Here is a 14,790-nt window from a genome sequence, read left to right on the forward strand (position 1 = left end):
GTGGTGTAATGATGCCTATCTTATGCTGCCTCAAGGAAGTATGAATAATGTGTCTAAGGGACAGATATAGAGGCAGGGAAAGAGGAGGAACAGGATTGGGGACCTGTACTCCAGCGCTACATCTGTCATGAATTAGCCGTGTGACTCTGGGTAAGTCATTTTATTTCCCCAAGACTCCACATCCTCATCTATAAAATGCACATCAGTTGTTGTGGCGTGGTCAGAATTCTGAGTTCTTCCAGATACAAAACTTGGCCTTCTAGCATTTCCCATTTCTGAGTGGGACAAGGGAACTCTCTCTGAACTCAATATTTCATTTATTCCTTCCAACAGCCCCATAAGATGAATAAGCCAACCCCATTTTATAGATGTGAGAAATGATAGTTGGAGACCCAACCCTGGACCTTACATAGCTCATGGTTTATTTAAAGAGGAAAGAGCAAACATAAACCAAATATACCATCACAAATCAGGACAATAAAGATGGTCTGTCATCAATAAAGATGGTGTTCACCTTTGGATCCACAACATAGGCACAAAACAAATGGCAAGGGGGAGAGGTCAGGGAGGCCCCCACAGTGGGGTATTCAGAATCAGCCTTGGAAGATGGGAGGGGCTTGTTGGGTGGCAAGGAGTGAATGCAGGACCTTCTCAGCAGAGGGAGTAGCAGGTGCAAAGGCAAGGTGGGGAAGAGAGATCACCCATTCAGGGACTAAGCTGTGTGGGGCAGAAGTGTGATGGAACTGAGGCCAGAGAACCTGGCAAGAGCCAGATCATGGAGGACTGAAGGCAGTGGGCAGACAGTGAAAGGCTCTGTTAAGGGTGACATTCATCAAAAGCCTACAGGACAACATTGAGTGTATCAGATCAGAACCATCCAAAGTTTCTTTTTTAGATAACAGGGTCTGCCAGGCACAATGGTACATGCTTGTAATCCCAGCACTTTGGGGGGCTGAAGCGAGAGGATTGCTTGAGTCCAGGAGTTCAAGACCAGATTAGGCAACATAACAAGACCTAATCTATGCAAAATATCAAAAAATTAGCCCAGCAGAGTCATGCATGCCTGTAGTCCCAACTCCTCGGAAGACGGGAGGTGGAGGCAGAAGGATCACCTGGGCCCAGGAAGTCGAGGCTGTAGTGCGCTGTGATTGTGCCACTGCACTCCTGCCTGGGTGACAGAGTGAGATACCAACAAGAAAGAAAGAAAGAGAGAGAGAGAGAGAAAGAAAGAAAGAAAGAAAGAAAGAAAAGAAATAGTCATCAGAGACCGTACCCGAAGTCCACTCAACTTCTCTGTGCCTCAGTCTTCATCTGTAAAATGGGATGGTGACACTGCCCTCTGTCTCCTGCCCATAGCAGAGATAAGTATAGGGTTTGGGATCCCAGAGATGAAGGTATGGAGGGTAAGACTACCATCTTTTTTTACCAACAAGCTCAAAGCAGTTACATCCAATCAGCTGGGGGAACAGATCTGCTGCCAAGTTTGGTAACTTGGACAGATGGCTGCAAGTAAAGGGATTGGTAAACCCAGGAGGGACCTGAAGAGGTTACCATAAGGACAATGCTGCAGAGGGGTCAACATGAGAATGCTAAGGAGTCAGCTACAGTGACTGGAGCCCTAGCCACACCACTTACAAGCTGCTTGGCTTTGGGCAAGTCGCAGTCCCTCTCTGGAACTCAGTCTCCTCATCTGATGGAAAGAGGGAGACCATCATGCCTAATCACAGCATTGTAAGAATATGAACTGGGAAAATACAGTCCATGTTTTTTTGCACAATGCTTGATGGTTTACAAAGCAGATCACCTGCTTCATCTTTGCAGACTCCCATGGGGAAGGAGGTGACATCTGTAGAGTGCCTGCTATGTGCCAGGCACAAGACTGGGTGTGCTGTTTCCAGTCATTTCATGCCAGCTTCACAACAGCCTTCTTAGATAGCATTGTTATTCTAATTTCACATTGAGGAAACTGAAGTCACACTGCTAGGAAGTGGCACAGCCAGTATTTGACCTCAGGATTGTCTGATTTCAAATCCCAGACATGGCTGGGCATGGTGGCTCACACTTGTAACCCCAGCACTTTGGGTGGTGGAGATGAGAGGATTGCCTGAGCTCAGGAGTTCAAGACCAGCTTGAGCAACATGACGAGACCTCATCTCTACAATAAATCAAAACATTAGCCGAGCATGGTGGCACATGCCTGTGGCTCCATCTGCTTGAAAGGCTGAGGTGGAAGGATTACCTGAGCCCATCAGTTCGAGGCTGCAGTGGTGGTGAGTGTGCTACTGCATTTCAGCCTGGGTGACAGAGTGAGGTTCTGACTAAAAACAAACAAATAAACAAACAAAAAACCTCCCAGACACTTCCACTGCAGCAAGGATAGTGCCTCTGTAGGTCTTTTCACATTTCTTTGACCTCATGGTCATTTTGAAATTAGAATGAGATAAATTCACCCCAAAAAGAAATCCTACATCCACTAGCAGTCAGACCCTTTACCCCCCCCAGCCCATATCTACAACCAATCTCTTTTCTGTCTCTCTAGATTTTTCCATTCTGTACATTTCATATGAACTCACAGGAGTAATGGAGCCATACATAACAAAGTAACCCTAACTTAGTAAAAAATAAAATAAAATAAAAATGGAATCATACATTTAAAAAGGGATAAATTACTTAACTTCTCCAAATTTCAGTTTGCTCAAATGTAAAAGACAGTTAACTTTAGTCCCTGTGATATAGAACATTAATATAATTAAATAAATTGCATTAATAAAAATTAATTAATTAAACTATATAAAGTGCTTAGAAGAGTGCTTGGCACACACATAGTAGCACATATTTTACTTGTAATGCACCTGCCAGATAGTTGAAAAAGAAAAAGTAGTGGCAAGAATGTGGGATAGTAGGAACTTTTTTTTTTGAGTTGTGGTCTTGTTCTATCACCCAGGCTAGAGTACAGTGGTATGATCATGGCTCACCACAGCTTATACCTCCTAGGATCAAGCAATTCTCCCACCTCAGCTTCTCAAGTGGGACTACAGGCACACACCACCACACCTGGCTAGTTTTTTTTACTTTAATTTTTTTTTTTTTTGGTAAAGACAGTGTTTCACTATGTTGCCCAGGCTGGTCTCAAACTCCTGGGCTCAAGTGATCCTCCTGCCTTGGCCTCCCAACATACAGGGCTTACAGGTATGAGCCACCAAGCCTGGTGACAGCAGGAACTTTTATACATTGCTGGTGGTAGCATAGCAGTGTATATTTTGGAGAGAAATTTGAAAATATCTAGTGAAGTTGAAAATGCACACATCCCATGATCCACCAATTACATTCCTGGGTTATACATCCTAAGAAAGTATTTGTACATGTGCAAAAAGCAACATGTATAAGAAATGTTTGTAGAATCATCATTTGTAAGAAAAAATATTGTAAGCAACTTAATTATCCATCATCAGGGGACAAGAGATAAATTGGGCTATACACGGACATGGAATAAAATACAATGGTGAAAATCAGGTTACTTTTGGCTACACTCACCAATATGGCTACTGGATGGGAAGCAAATCCCAAGGCATATAGAGTGATACTATTTTTATAAAGTTCAAAAACATGTAGAACTAAAAATACATTGTTTAGGGATGCTTATATACATTATAAAGCTATTCAGAAGGATAAAGCATTAAAGAGTGACAAATACAAAATAAAAACTGATGGTTATCTGCAGGATGAGGGGAGCAGGAAGGGGGACACAAAACTAAAGAGTAGAGTAGATAATATTCTGCTATTTAAACTGGTGGGTACTGGAGCACTCATTATTTTATCATTTATATCTTATTTATTGAATATATTTATACTCTGACTATAGCTACTAATTAAATATAGCACGGATTAAATATTTAACAATAAATAAAATGCAGCTATAAATAAAAACACTTGAGCAGAATAATTATGTCTTCTTTCCCTCTGGTTGTCTGATGCTAAGCGTGTTTGCTTCCTCATAGCAGGTATTTCAAAAGTTGTTTGTTAAGTGAATGATTGAGTAACTAGTGAATAGATAATTTTCAGTCCTTACCTCCCATTTCATGGTCCTTTTACCAACATTCACATTGACCTGGGACCAGATTTCTTGCTGTTGTAAACCACTGGAGACTAGTAAAGCTAGGAATGTATGGCTCTGGATGGCTTGTCCTCAGCATGACACATATGAACCAACTTCATTCAGCTCTACCTATTCATTCATTCATTCATACCCACATGTAATCAATAAACACTTATCGAAATAAAACCCAGTGGAAATCAGATACAACCTCTTTAAACAAGTAAAGTAAATTCCCATCCAAGATAATGGCTCTGCATGTGAGCATGCTGGCCCAGAGATTATCACAGTGCCCCAGATGAATGGAGGGGGTAGGCATAGGGCACCCATTAGATCCTGCAACTCACCTTGGCACACAAATGAAGAAGGTGTTTCCCCTGGGTGGACTCGTCCTGTGATGAATACCACCTTCTGCTCTGCCCCTTCCTGGAGATTGTCTGCAAGATAAAATGGAATAAGGTTGTTAAGGAGGGCAAGGGAAGCTGAGACAAGGGGTTGGTGTGTGGGAGGGAGCCCTGTGGGGGATGGACAGAAGCTTTACCTTGATCTCTTAAATTGTTGGGTTAGAACCATTAAGACCCAGCCATTGCTGAGTAATTTAATTATGTGCCTAGCTACCCAATATTAAAAGACTACATTTCCTGTCCTTGGTGCAAGTGATTATATTATATTAATACATAATATTTACAATCATTTGAGGGAGACATACAAGTGAATATGAATCCCAAATTAACTGACTGTGACCCCAGGAACATTTTATATACTTTCTAAGTTTCAATTTTCTAATCTATAAGCAAAGTTAAAATATCTACTTCATAGGGTTGTCGTAATGATTTAACAAGCTTATGTGCTACATACTACATAGTACACAGTAAACATTCAGTAAATGACGGAGTAAAGGAGGTAGCTATTTATATTAGTAATAGTAAGAGTAGCAGCTGCCATTTAATTCGCATCTTTTCTGCTAGGTACTATATATATATATATATTCCTTACAGTAATATGTTGTTAATACTTTTTAAAAATAGAGGCAGAAAGTGGGGTTCAGAGATGTTATATAACTTGTTCAAGGTTACACACTTAATAGGTAGTGGTAGGAGCTGAGATTAGAACCCAAGCCCTTGTCTGACTTTGATGAAGTAACTGGGACCAAATCTGCCTGTTACTTCAGGGAAACTATTTCTCTTAAACAATTAGAAAGTTGAACAAAATTTTTAAAAACCACAATGTTTAGACACTGATCAAGAGGCAGTGCAAGATAATCCATGAGAGATGGGAAATAAATGAGGTATGCCCTGCAATTGTTTTGGCTTTTTGCCTGACAGTCCATTCTAGACCAAAGAGCAGGGAAGGGCATCCTGAAAAGAGCACTAAAGTCTCACTGAGATTCAAGTTCAACAGGTAGTAGTTGTGGGGAACTCTGAGTCCCAGAGAGGAGGGAGCTCTACAGAAAAAGAGTTCCAGAAAAAAGGAGTCTTCTTGAGTCTTTGTTGGGTCCTAAGTTGTACATGCATAGGGTGACTCTCCATGATGTCAGGAAAGAATGGACAGGGAGCTGTGAACTGCACAGTTCTCAGAGACCCCACAGGACTAGGAATCATTTGGATTCATATCACCAAAGTGAAAGTCTTTATTGATCATTTGGGGAGCAGGAGAATTCAGAAGAGCCATGACTTAGTGGTGGGGCTAAACTACTCCAGACTCATTTTACAAAGCTCTAAAATAAGTCTCACAAGGATCAAACTGAATAAAATAAATTTAACTGCTTGCTATACAAAGCACAATTCTCTTTAGAAGAAGACAACAAAATCTGAACAGTCAACCATGTATAATTTACAATATCCAGCATCCAATAAAAAATTATTAGACATGCAGAAAAGTAGGAAAAGATGACTCCAGAACAGAATCCAAGCTCTTTCTGCCCTTACAGAAGTCTAACTTGTATAATAAAGTTTAGCTATTGTGCCTAAATGAAACATTGAGAGACATTGGATTAAAGAATTCCATGTATGTTAGAGGATGATCTGGAGGGAGAGAATGTAGAAATGATAATAGGCTTTCTCTTTCCGAAATGCTGGAAACAGGTCATTTTGAATGTGGTTAATCATTCCAACAGTCAGAGATGAAAGTAAAAAATATGAACTCTACTCAACCTAGTTCTAAAGGCTTGGGACTTGCTTGGTCCACTGGGGTGACCAGTAAGGGTTGGGGTCACTGTCTCCCCTGAAAGGCAGCAAGAAATACAGTGGAACAAAAATACATTTTTGAGAACTAATTTTTTGTTCAGCTCTATGCTAAGCACCTGTAGGAATAAAGGGAGAGAGAAGGCTCACCCATCCTAAAGAAGTTTACATTTTAAAGAGGAATTAGACACTTGAACGTATCCTGGATGAGTATGTTTCTCTAATGTTTTCTCCAGGAACCTGCATGGAATAAGTGCTCAGGAACTGATGGCGAATTAATCAATAAAATACTTGTATTGATCAAGACTTGTAAATCAATTTAGACTCTTATCATTTTATTTTGCCTCTGTGAGGTGGACAGTATTAACCTCATTTCACAGGTGAAGAAACTGAGACTCGCAGAACAAAGGGGCACATCCAAATCATACAGTCGAGTGCCAGAGTCAAGCCCAGCACCCTTTCTATCTCACTCCGGATCCACTAATAACAGTGTGAGATTCCACATCTGCTGCATTTCCATCTACCATGTACATAAGAGAGCTTTGTTTCATCTCTTATTGTGATGGAAATTGAGCTACTGTCTTAGTATTTGTATTGCTTTTTCACTTAAAAAAAAAAATCACAAGCCTTTTAAAAAACACCGTCTAACACTGACCCCGTCTATCCCAGCAGTCTAGAAATGATAAATAGCATTGCTGAGGCCCTTGGTGAAGGCTAACTTTATGGATGTCTCCCCGACCCAGTATCAACTCAATTGCATTCAGTATTTCTGCTGACCACAGGGAAATGCAAAATGGGCATTCTATTTGCACACTAATTTTACTGAGCCCCTGTGTCTTCATAAAATGATAACGTGGGGCTAATAAAAATCAAACATCTCGGGTGCTAATATAAGCAAATGTTGATGTAGGCAGGTAACAAATTGCTTTGTCATTTAGGAGGCCGTAAAAGAGCATTATAATCATCTTTAGGCAAAATGGATGGGTCGCCTTTGCTTAGCTTTTAGCTTTCATTTGCAAAATCAATTTAAGGTAATGTAGCAGCTCTGAGATGGTGTGACATGGGACTACCCCACCCCTTCCCGTCACCAAATCTCCAGAGTCGGTGCAAAGCCAATTAAACATATTCTTGGTGGAGGTAGCAGAGATGAAGAAAGTGTGCTCAAACAAAGCCAGGATGGAACAGAATGCAAACAATGAAACCAAGAACAACCCATAAAAGATGGTCAAACCATAGAGCTCACATTGACTGACATGCTCAAGGGTATAAGGGCACACTCAAAAGGCACTGGGGCAACCATATCAGGTTCCCCAGTTAAGCACAAGTTATTTGAAGTCAAATGTGCTTTAAACATCCTTCACACACACACACAAGTATCCTTTGTTATTATAACCCTCTATTATCCACTGTTTCCTTATTCATAAAATATATGTATTGAACACCTATCAGGCAACCAGGTACTAGCTATTATTATCTGCATCTTACAGAAAATCAAAGCCAAAAGAGATGAAGTGACTTGCCCTGGTTCTCACAGCCAATGAATGGCAGAGTCAGAGTCCCAACCCAGGGAGTCTGACTCAAAAAACTGTTGCAAACCTCTGTGCTATCCTGTCTTCTGTGAAGGAGGACAATATTATTCCATTCTGATAGCAATTAAGTACTATTTATTGAGTACTCTTTCTGTGCCAAGGACTTTACATGTATGATCTTATTTAATTCTCACAGCATCCCAATGAAACATTTACTATTCTTAGCTCTCTTTTATAGATTAGGAAATTGAGATCCAGAAAGGTTAAATGACTTGCCTAAACTTTCATAAGTAGCAAATGTGAGAGCCACAATTAAACCTAGATCTTTATGAATCTCAAATGTATGCTCTTAACCACTGTGTCATATTGACTGTTGGAGCTTAAAACCACCTTGTGATGGTTCTTAAAATACACCCACAAATTCTTTGTTAATCTCCCTTCAAAAGGTGGAGATGAGCTCTCCTCCCCCTTCAGTGTAGGCTAGCTACACTTAGAGACTTACTTCTGACAAATGGAGTACTATCAAAGACAGCATGACATTTCTGAGATTAGTCTATACAAAGACTGTGGCTTCCATCTTGGATGTATTCTCTCTTTCTTGAACAGCTCACTCTTGGGGAAGTCAGCCATCATATTATGAAGACACTTAGGTAGCCTATGGAGAGGCCCACATGGTGAAGTACTGAAGTTTCCAGACAGTAGCCAAGAGGAACTGAGGTCTGCCAAATCCCTGTGAGTGTGTTTGGAAGGGGACCCTCCAGTCCCAGATGACTGCAGCCCTGTCTGACAGCCTACTGCAACTTCATGAGAGACTCTAAGTCAGAACTATCCAGGTAAGCTGCTCTTACATTCCTGATCAGAAGGACAGAGAGAGAATAAATGATTGTTGTTTTGAGATACTAAATTCTAGAGTAATTGGTTAGGCAGCAATAGATAAATAACAGACATCCCCTAGCTGACATGTAGAAGTAAAGTAACTTTGTGTTTTATCTGTTGATGCTGACCCCCAGTGAGCCATAATCTTGGTGTCGATATGTGGAGAAAGCCTCGATTCATTTGGCCAATTATCAGTGAGTCTGTAGCTGGTGGAGGTACTAGAGAGCCCTAGAGAGTACTAGCCCTCTGAGGACAAAACTCTCTCAGAAGTTTGCATTCTCAGTCTTGTTCTCCCATCTCTCCAGATGATGACTTGTGGGGAATGGAATGTTAATATGAAGGAAGAAGGAAGTGCTGAACTGGGAGAAGAATGTGAAATGTTAAAACCTAAGTTTTTTTTCATTTTTGTGACTTCATGATCCTTAAAGGCATAATAAAGTAAAGAAAATGTCCACCTACTGGTTTCTAAGCCAAACCAGTTTCAGTCTTTTCTTTAATACTCCAGGGTCCAGGCAGGTCTACAATACTATTAAGCTGGAAAAGTAAGACATCCGGTAGCAATAGCAGCATAGTTGCCTGGTTTCTGTCTGAGGGCCTGCTCAGGGATGGAATAGCTGCAATACTGGTCCTCCTGGGCCAGCATCACCCTTGCCAGTTCACCTTCCACCTGGACACCAAAGTGGTCTTTCTAAAACGCAAATGAGAGCATACCATGTCTTTTGCTTAAAAACCTTCCACAGATCTCTGTTGTCCTCAAAGCAAGTCCAACGCCCTTAGCCTGGATCCCTATCTCTGGTAGATGGAGGCTGCTTATCTCACCAGCCACTTCCCCTCACCCCAGCCTCAGCTAACACTCAGTAGTTCCCCACACATGACAGGCCCTCCCACACTTCTTCCACACAGGGCACATGTTTTCTCTCTGCTTAGAATGCCAGCCACCACCTCGGCTGTCTGGCTTACTCCTACTCAGCCTTGGAGACTTGGTTTGGTTGGGCCTTCTCTAAGAAGGGAAGAAGTAAACCAACATTCATCCAGGACTTGTTCTAGGTCAGTCTTGGCATTAATGTGTTTTATGTGATTTCATCAGCAATTTGAGAATCTCACTCTGCCCCTGACACAGACAGTAAAGAGGGAACAGAGGCAGTGAATTGTAGTAAGAATATGGTCAAGGTGCAGAATTTCTGGTACATAATTTTTACTAGAAAACATAGTTTTAGGAGGCATCAACAGAGCTTTCTTGAAGGCAGTAGAGAGCCGTTGAATGCATTTGGGTAGAGATGTGATGTGATGAAATCCAAGATAAGCAGGGCTTGCTCAGTCAAGTTGACCAGAGGACAAATCCAATGGGAGGAAGAGTTGGATGAGGGAAACTAGGCAGGACACTGTACCCTATATTTCTTCTGTACTCTGAGGGAGTCAAATGGAAAGCCTGCTGACTTCCCTAGGTAGATGGATTGGGGCTCATAACCAGGTTCCACAAATTATTGGCTGTGAGACCTTGGGCAAATTACTTACCCACTCTGAGCCTGTTTCCTTGTTTACCAAATGAAGATAATAATCTCCAGCTTACAAATCATAGAGTGCCTCAGCCTCAGCCCTACAGGCCTCTTGAGGTGGATAACTGTTTGTCATTGGGGGGGTGGGGGAGGGTGGCGCTGAGCTATGCATTGTATAATGTCTAGCAGCCTCCCATGCCTCTACCCACCAGATGCCAGTAGCAACCCTCTCCCCAGTTATGACAATCAAAAATACCTTCAGACATTACTGAATGTCCTATGTCTCCTCAGAGGCAAATAGCCCCTTGCTGAGAATTGCTTCCCTACAAGAATATTCTTCTTTATTCAAACTGGCTTTACCACTATCTTCCTAAGTAAACCTTCAGTTTCCCAGTCTTTATATCTTTGCCTAACTCCTCCAAAAAGCCTCTCCAGATATCCCCAGACCACAGTGTCCTCACCCTCCTCTGAATTCCCAGTTAACTGTCTGGACCTGTCATTTGGTCATAAATCATTTGCTGCCTTGGTCAGGCAGAACCAAAAGCCACAACTCAGACCTATTCTGACTAATGCCCAGCACCTGCTCTTCTGAGTCTCTGGGCCATCTTGAGAAAATAGTGGTGTTGGCAAAGTTTATTTTCATTTCCCCAAATCCTTAGCATTCCTCCCTGGCCCCCATTCCCTCCACAAGGTTCAACTTTCCCACGGCCTAAAAATCTCATAGCTAAGTAGTAGACCTATCATGTTACAGGGTTAGGGATCAGATGTTCTACCCTTGGTAAGTGGAAGAAAAGAACAGAAATTATTATAGAAAAGAGTATGCTCATGACAAAGAAATGCTCCTGGCAAGAAATGAAACATTGATTCTGGAATTTCAGACTTTGGGGACAGAAGCCTTTCTGGTGTACCTCACATGTCTTCACAAATTAACATCTTAATATGTCTTAGGAAATATTAAACTGCTCTTATGGCTTTAAGAAGTAGTAAGGAGGTCTCTGACTTACAGGAGACTCATGGAGGCCATCAGAACTGCAAGGCCTGTGAGGTCACTGGGAACCCCCTCACTGTGGAGGTAAGGGTCAGAGGAGACAAATGACTTGCCCAGGTCACACAGCTAGAGAGAAAAGTAGAGGCAGACAACGGCCTCTTACCTAACACTGACTGGGCAGCCTGGGGCAATACTCACAAGGGTGGCACCTAGAAACTGCCCAGGGATGCCTGCCAGAGGAATGAAGAAAAGCCAAAAAGTGATGAGATATAGGCCTGAGGGACAAGGGGCTTGGACCAGTCAAGGAGTTGTCACCTTGACAAGCACAGGAGTAGCACTGAGTCTCCCTCTTCAGACAGGCTGTCCTGTTGGGCTCTGGCAGTTTCTAAAGCCCCCTTTCTTGCTGTAGGCCTGGCACTCTAGGCCTGAGAGCAGGTAGGCAGCCTTTGGGGGCAGGCTGATGGGCAGGAGGGCGCTCCCTGCCCCCATCTAACTTGATCCCAGAACCCTACAGGCACCTCCAGAGGATCAGAACCATAGCCATCTGCTCAAAATACCTGCTCAAGTCAGGGTCTCTTTCAGAGGCTCTGAGATTCCCATACCGGAGCTTTACTGGGACTGAAGCAGGATCAAGGCAGACTCAACAGGTATTTAATCATTCCCATGATAGCCTTTCCCAGTTGTTTGAGGAGGCCAGGGGACCGGCTCTGTGTCCTACATTAGCAGGATACTGGATATGGGCCACTTGCAGGGCAGGGGTGTAACCTTGGTAAAGGCTAAGTACAAGTACCACAAAGAGACTTGACTGTGACCTATCAGCCCCCAGTACTCTTGGTAACTGGGGACTCGGTCCTAAAGGGGGATCTGATCATTGTATACCGTATCTGCTCCACCAGCCTTTGGCCGAGGTAGCTGAGGAGAACAGAGCAGATCAGAGGTTCAAGATCTGAGGCTTCAGACAAGAAGGCTGAGGATGATGAACTTTCTTTTTCAGTTAAATTCAGTACATATTTTTTAATACCAACCACATGCCAAACTTCGGGCAGATCGCTGAGGACATAAAGAAAAATCAGACACTGTCCCTGCCATCCAGGAGCTGAAAGATTAGTAGAGGAGAAAGATCAAAGCTTGCAGTTATAAACTTGGATTCTAGAATTCAACAGGAGGAGAGTTAAATCCAAGTTCTGCCACATGTACTTATGTGACCTTGAGCTCTGGGTGCTTTCACTTTCTCCTCTGAAAAATGAGGATAATAACAGTATCAAACTCATGGGGATCTTATAAGAATTAAATTAGATAATGCATCAGGTCTATGCACATGACTTGATGCATAGTAAGTGTTCAAAAAATGGTACTTACAGGCACTTAGAGGTCACTTGGTCCAAATGCCTGATCTTACAGATGTAGAAACTGAGGTCACCAAACTCTAAGTCAGGGGTCCCCAATCCCTGGACTACAGACTAGAAACCAGGTCACACAGCAGAAGGTGAGTGATGGGCAAGCAAGCAAAGCTTCATCTTTATTTACAGCCGCTCCCCATTAACCGCATTACCACCTGATCTCTGCCTCCTGTCAGATCATCACAGAAACATCTGCTTTCATTTCCACCATCCTCTTTGTGAAGCAGGGTTTTCTGCAGTGACAACAACCAAAACAAGATTGCAGAGTAGACTGCACAAAAAAGCAACACACTTCAGGTGTCACTGTCTCCCATCACCCCCAGATGGGACCGTCTAGTTGCAGGAAAACAAGATCAGGGTTCCCACTGGGATTCTGCATTATGGAAATAAAGTGCACAATAAATGTAATGTGCTTGAATCATCCTGAATCACTCTGAAATCATCTCCTTTCCCCCACCCCAGACTGTGGAAAAATTGTTTTTCACCAGTCCCTGATGCTAAAAAGATTGGGGACCACTGCTTTAAGTAACAGAAAAGCCATGACTTTGCCATTTTCACAATTTGTATATCCAGTGCTTGACACCCAGACGGTGCTCAATAAATACCTGTGGAATAGTCTTTGTTGCCCTTTGGTTGAATGAGCATATCCAGTTAGAATCGAGTGCCCAGGATTTCCCAAGCATGTGCTTTGCCTTTTGAATCCAGCACTTCAGGACTCTAGAAGTTCCTCACCAGGTTTAGTTTCAGGCTTATTAGCAAATGCAAATTGAATTACGAGGTGCCCTTTTGCAACAAGGACAACAAAAACAGTTTCCCCAGGAAAAGAGGGTGAGGAGAGGTGAAAGTTGGGATGAAAGTCTAAGACAATACATTCTAATCAAACTTGATAAATATGTAAATTAAAGCAGCTAAACAGTTGGCTTTGACAAATGACTTCTCAGTAATGGATTTTTCCACAGTGAAAGGCAAGAGTTCAGCCTGCCTGTTAGTCACAATAAGAGCCTTTCCCTGCTTTCCTGGCAATGCTGGTGGGTTGGGCAGGCACTGGGACACTACAGGCAGGGAATGGATCCTTCCTTTCACAGATGTCATGTATTGAGCATTTGCTAGTTGCTAGGCACAGGCACCATCAGCCCTGAAAGAGAGGTGAGAATCTCATCTCATGCATGAGGGAGTTGAGGTAAATGTGGGTGAGAGCCAGGTTATCAGACTCCAAAGCCAGATGTCACCAGAGGGGCCAAAACAACCAGTTGTCAAGAAACATAAATTCGGTTCCCCCAGTGGCTTGATTGCTGTCTGGAGATCTCATGAACTCAAAGTCTTACAGCTTTGTTGCCCCTTCCAGAGCCTGGCACAGTGGTAGCATTCAGAAAAAGATCTATTCCTTAGCTTGCTATAAGGCTCCAGCAGAACCTTTCCCTGTGCCCTCTCTCAACATCTGTTTTCCATCTGTAAGATAAGATGTTGGAGCTGTGCCAGCTGAAGCCCCAGATATCATGGAGCAGAAACCAGCAGTCACATTGCAGGTACTCTGCAAAATACATGGCATTTGTCATTTGAAGCCACTAAATTGAAGCGGGGGAGTTGCTATTATCCATAACCAGAATAATTGCTATAAAATTGATGATGATGCCAGCAGGTTAGAATAAAACTGTCAGGTGAGAGGTGGCTGAAGGGAAAGCAGTTTGGGGTAATTCCTGTATGCCAGACACTTTACATATATTGCGACCCAAGTCTCACCAAGCCCTGAGAGAATCGTAGGGGTTAAGTACATTGCGTGGCTGCCCAGCTAGCAAGAGTCAGAGCTGGAATTTGAACCCTTTCTATTTCCAGAGACCAGTCTTCCCTCTGATACTTCCAAGGGGAAGAGTTTATTCCCCAGCTATGCTAGATAAAAGAGATGTTACTCTGTGTGTACCTATGTGCAGGCAGCTGTGTCTGACTCAAACTCTTACAAATACCTGAGTTTTTGTACAGTATCAAACTTGAGGTGTAAACATAAGTGCAAGGTAAATGGTTTACAGCCTTGGAAAGACATGATTAATACAATTTCCCCAAGCAGAGAACCAATATATGAGTGCTCCGAGTGCTTTAGGAAAAGTTTTCCGATAGGGCTAAGAGTACCGTGATCCCAGTCCTGAGCAGAAGATCTGTCTTGCCCAATGCTGGAGGAATTTAGATTTGAAGAGTGTTCTTTCTTTCCTATTGAGATCTTCATCGAGTTG

General features: G+C 42.6%; 1 protein-coding gene across 1 annotated transcript in view; it reads right to left on the reverse strand.

Annotated features, from left to right (window-relative positions):
* The window catches only part of AGBL4 (ATP/GTP binding protein like 4), a 157,477-nt gene that overhangs the window by 128,374 nt on the left and 14,313 nt on the right, over positions 1-14,790 (reverse strand). Inside the window, exon 2 of the mRNA XM_008057388.1 lies at positions 4,441-4,530. Within this exon, the coding sequence (XP_008055579.1) occupies positions 4,441-4,530 (90 nt within the window). The remainder of the gene's footprint in view (positions 1-4,440; positions 4,531-14,790) is intronic.

The sequence above is a fragment of the Carlito syrichta genome, unplaced genomic scaffold (assembly GCF_000164805.1).
Source record: "Carlito syrichta isolate Samal-C Ts95f unplaced genomic scaffold, Tarsius_syrichta-2.0.1 Scaffold302986, whole genome shotgun sequence".
NCBI lineage: Eukaryota > Metazoa > Chordata > Mammalia > Primates > Tarsiidae > Carlito > Carlito syrichta.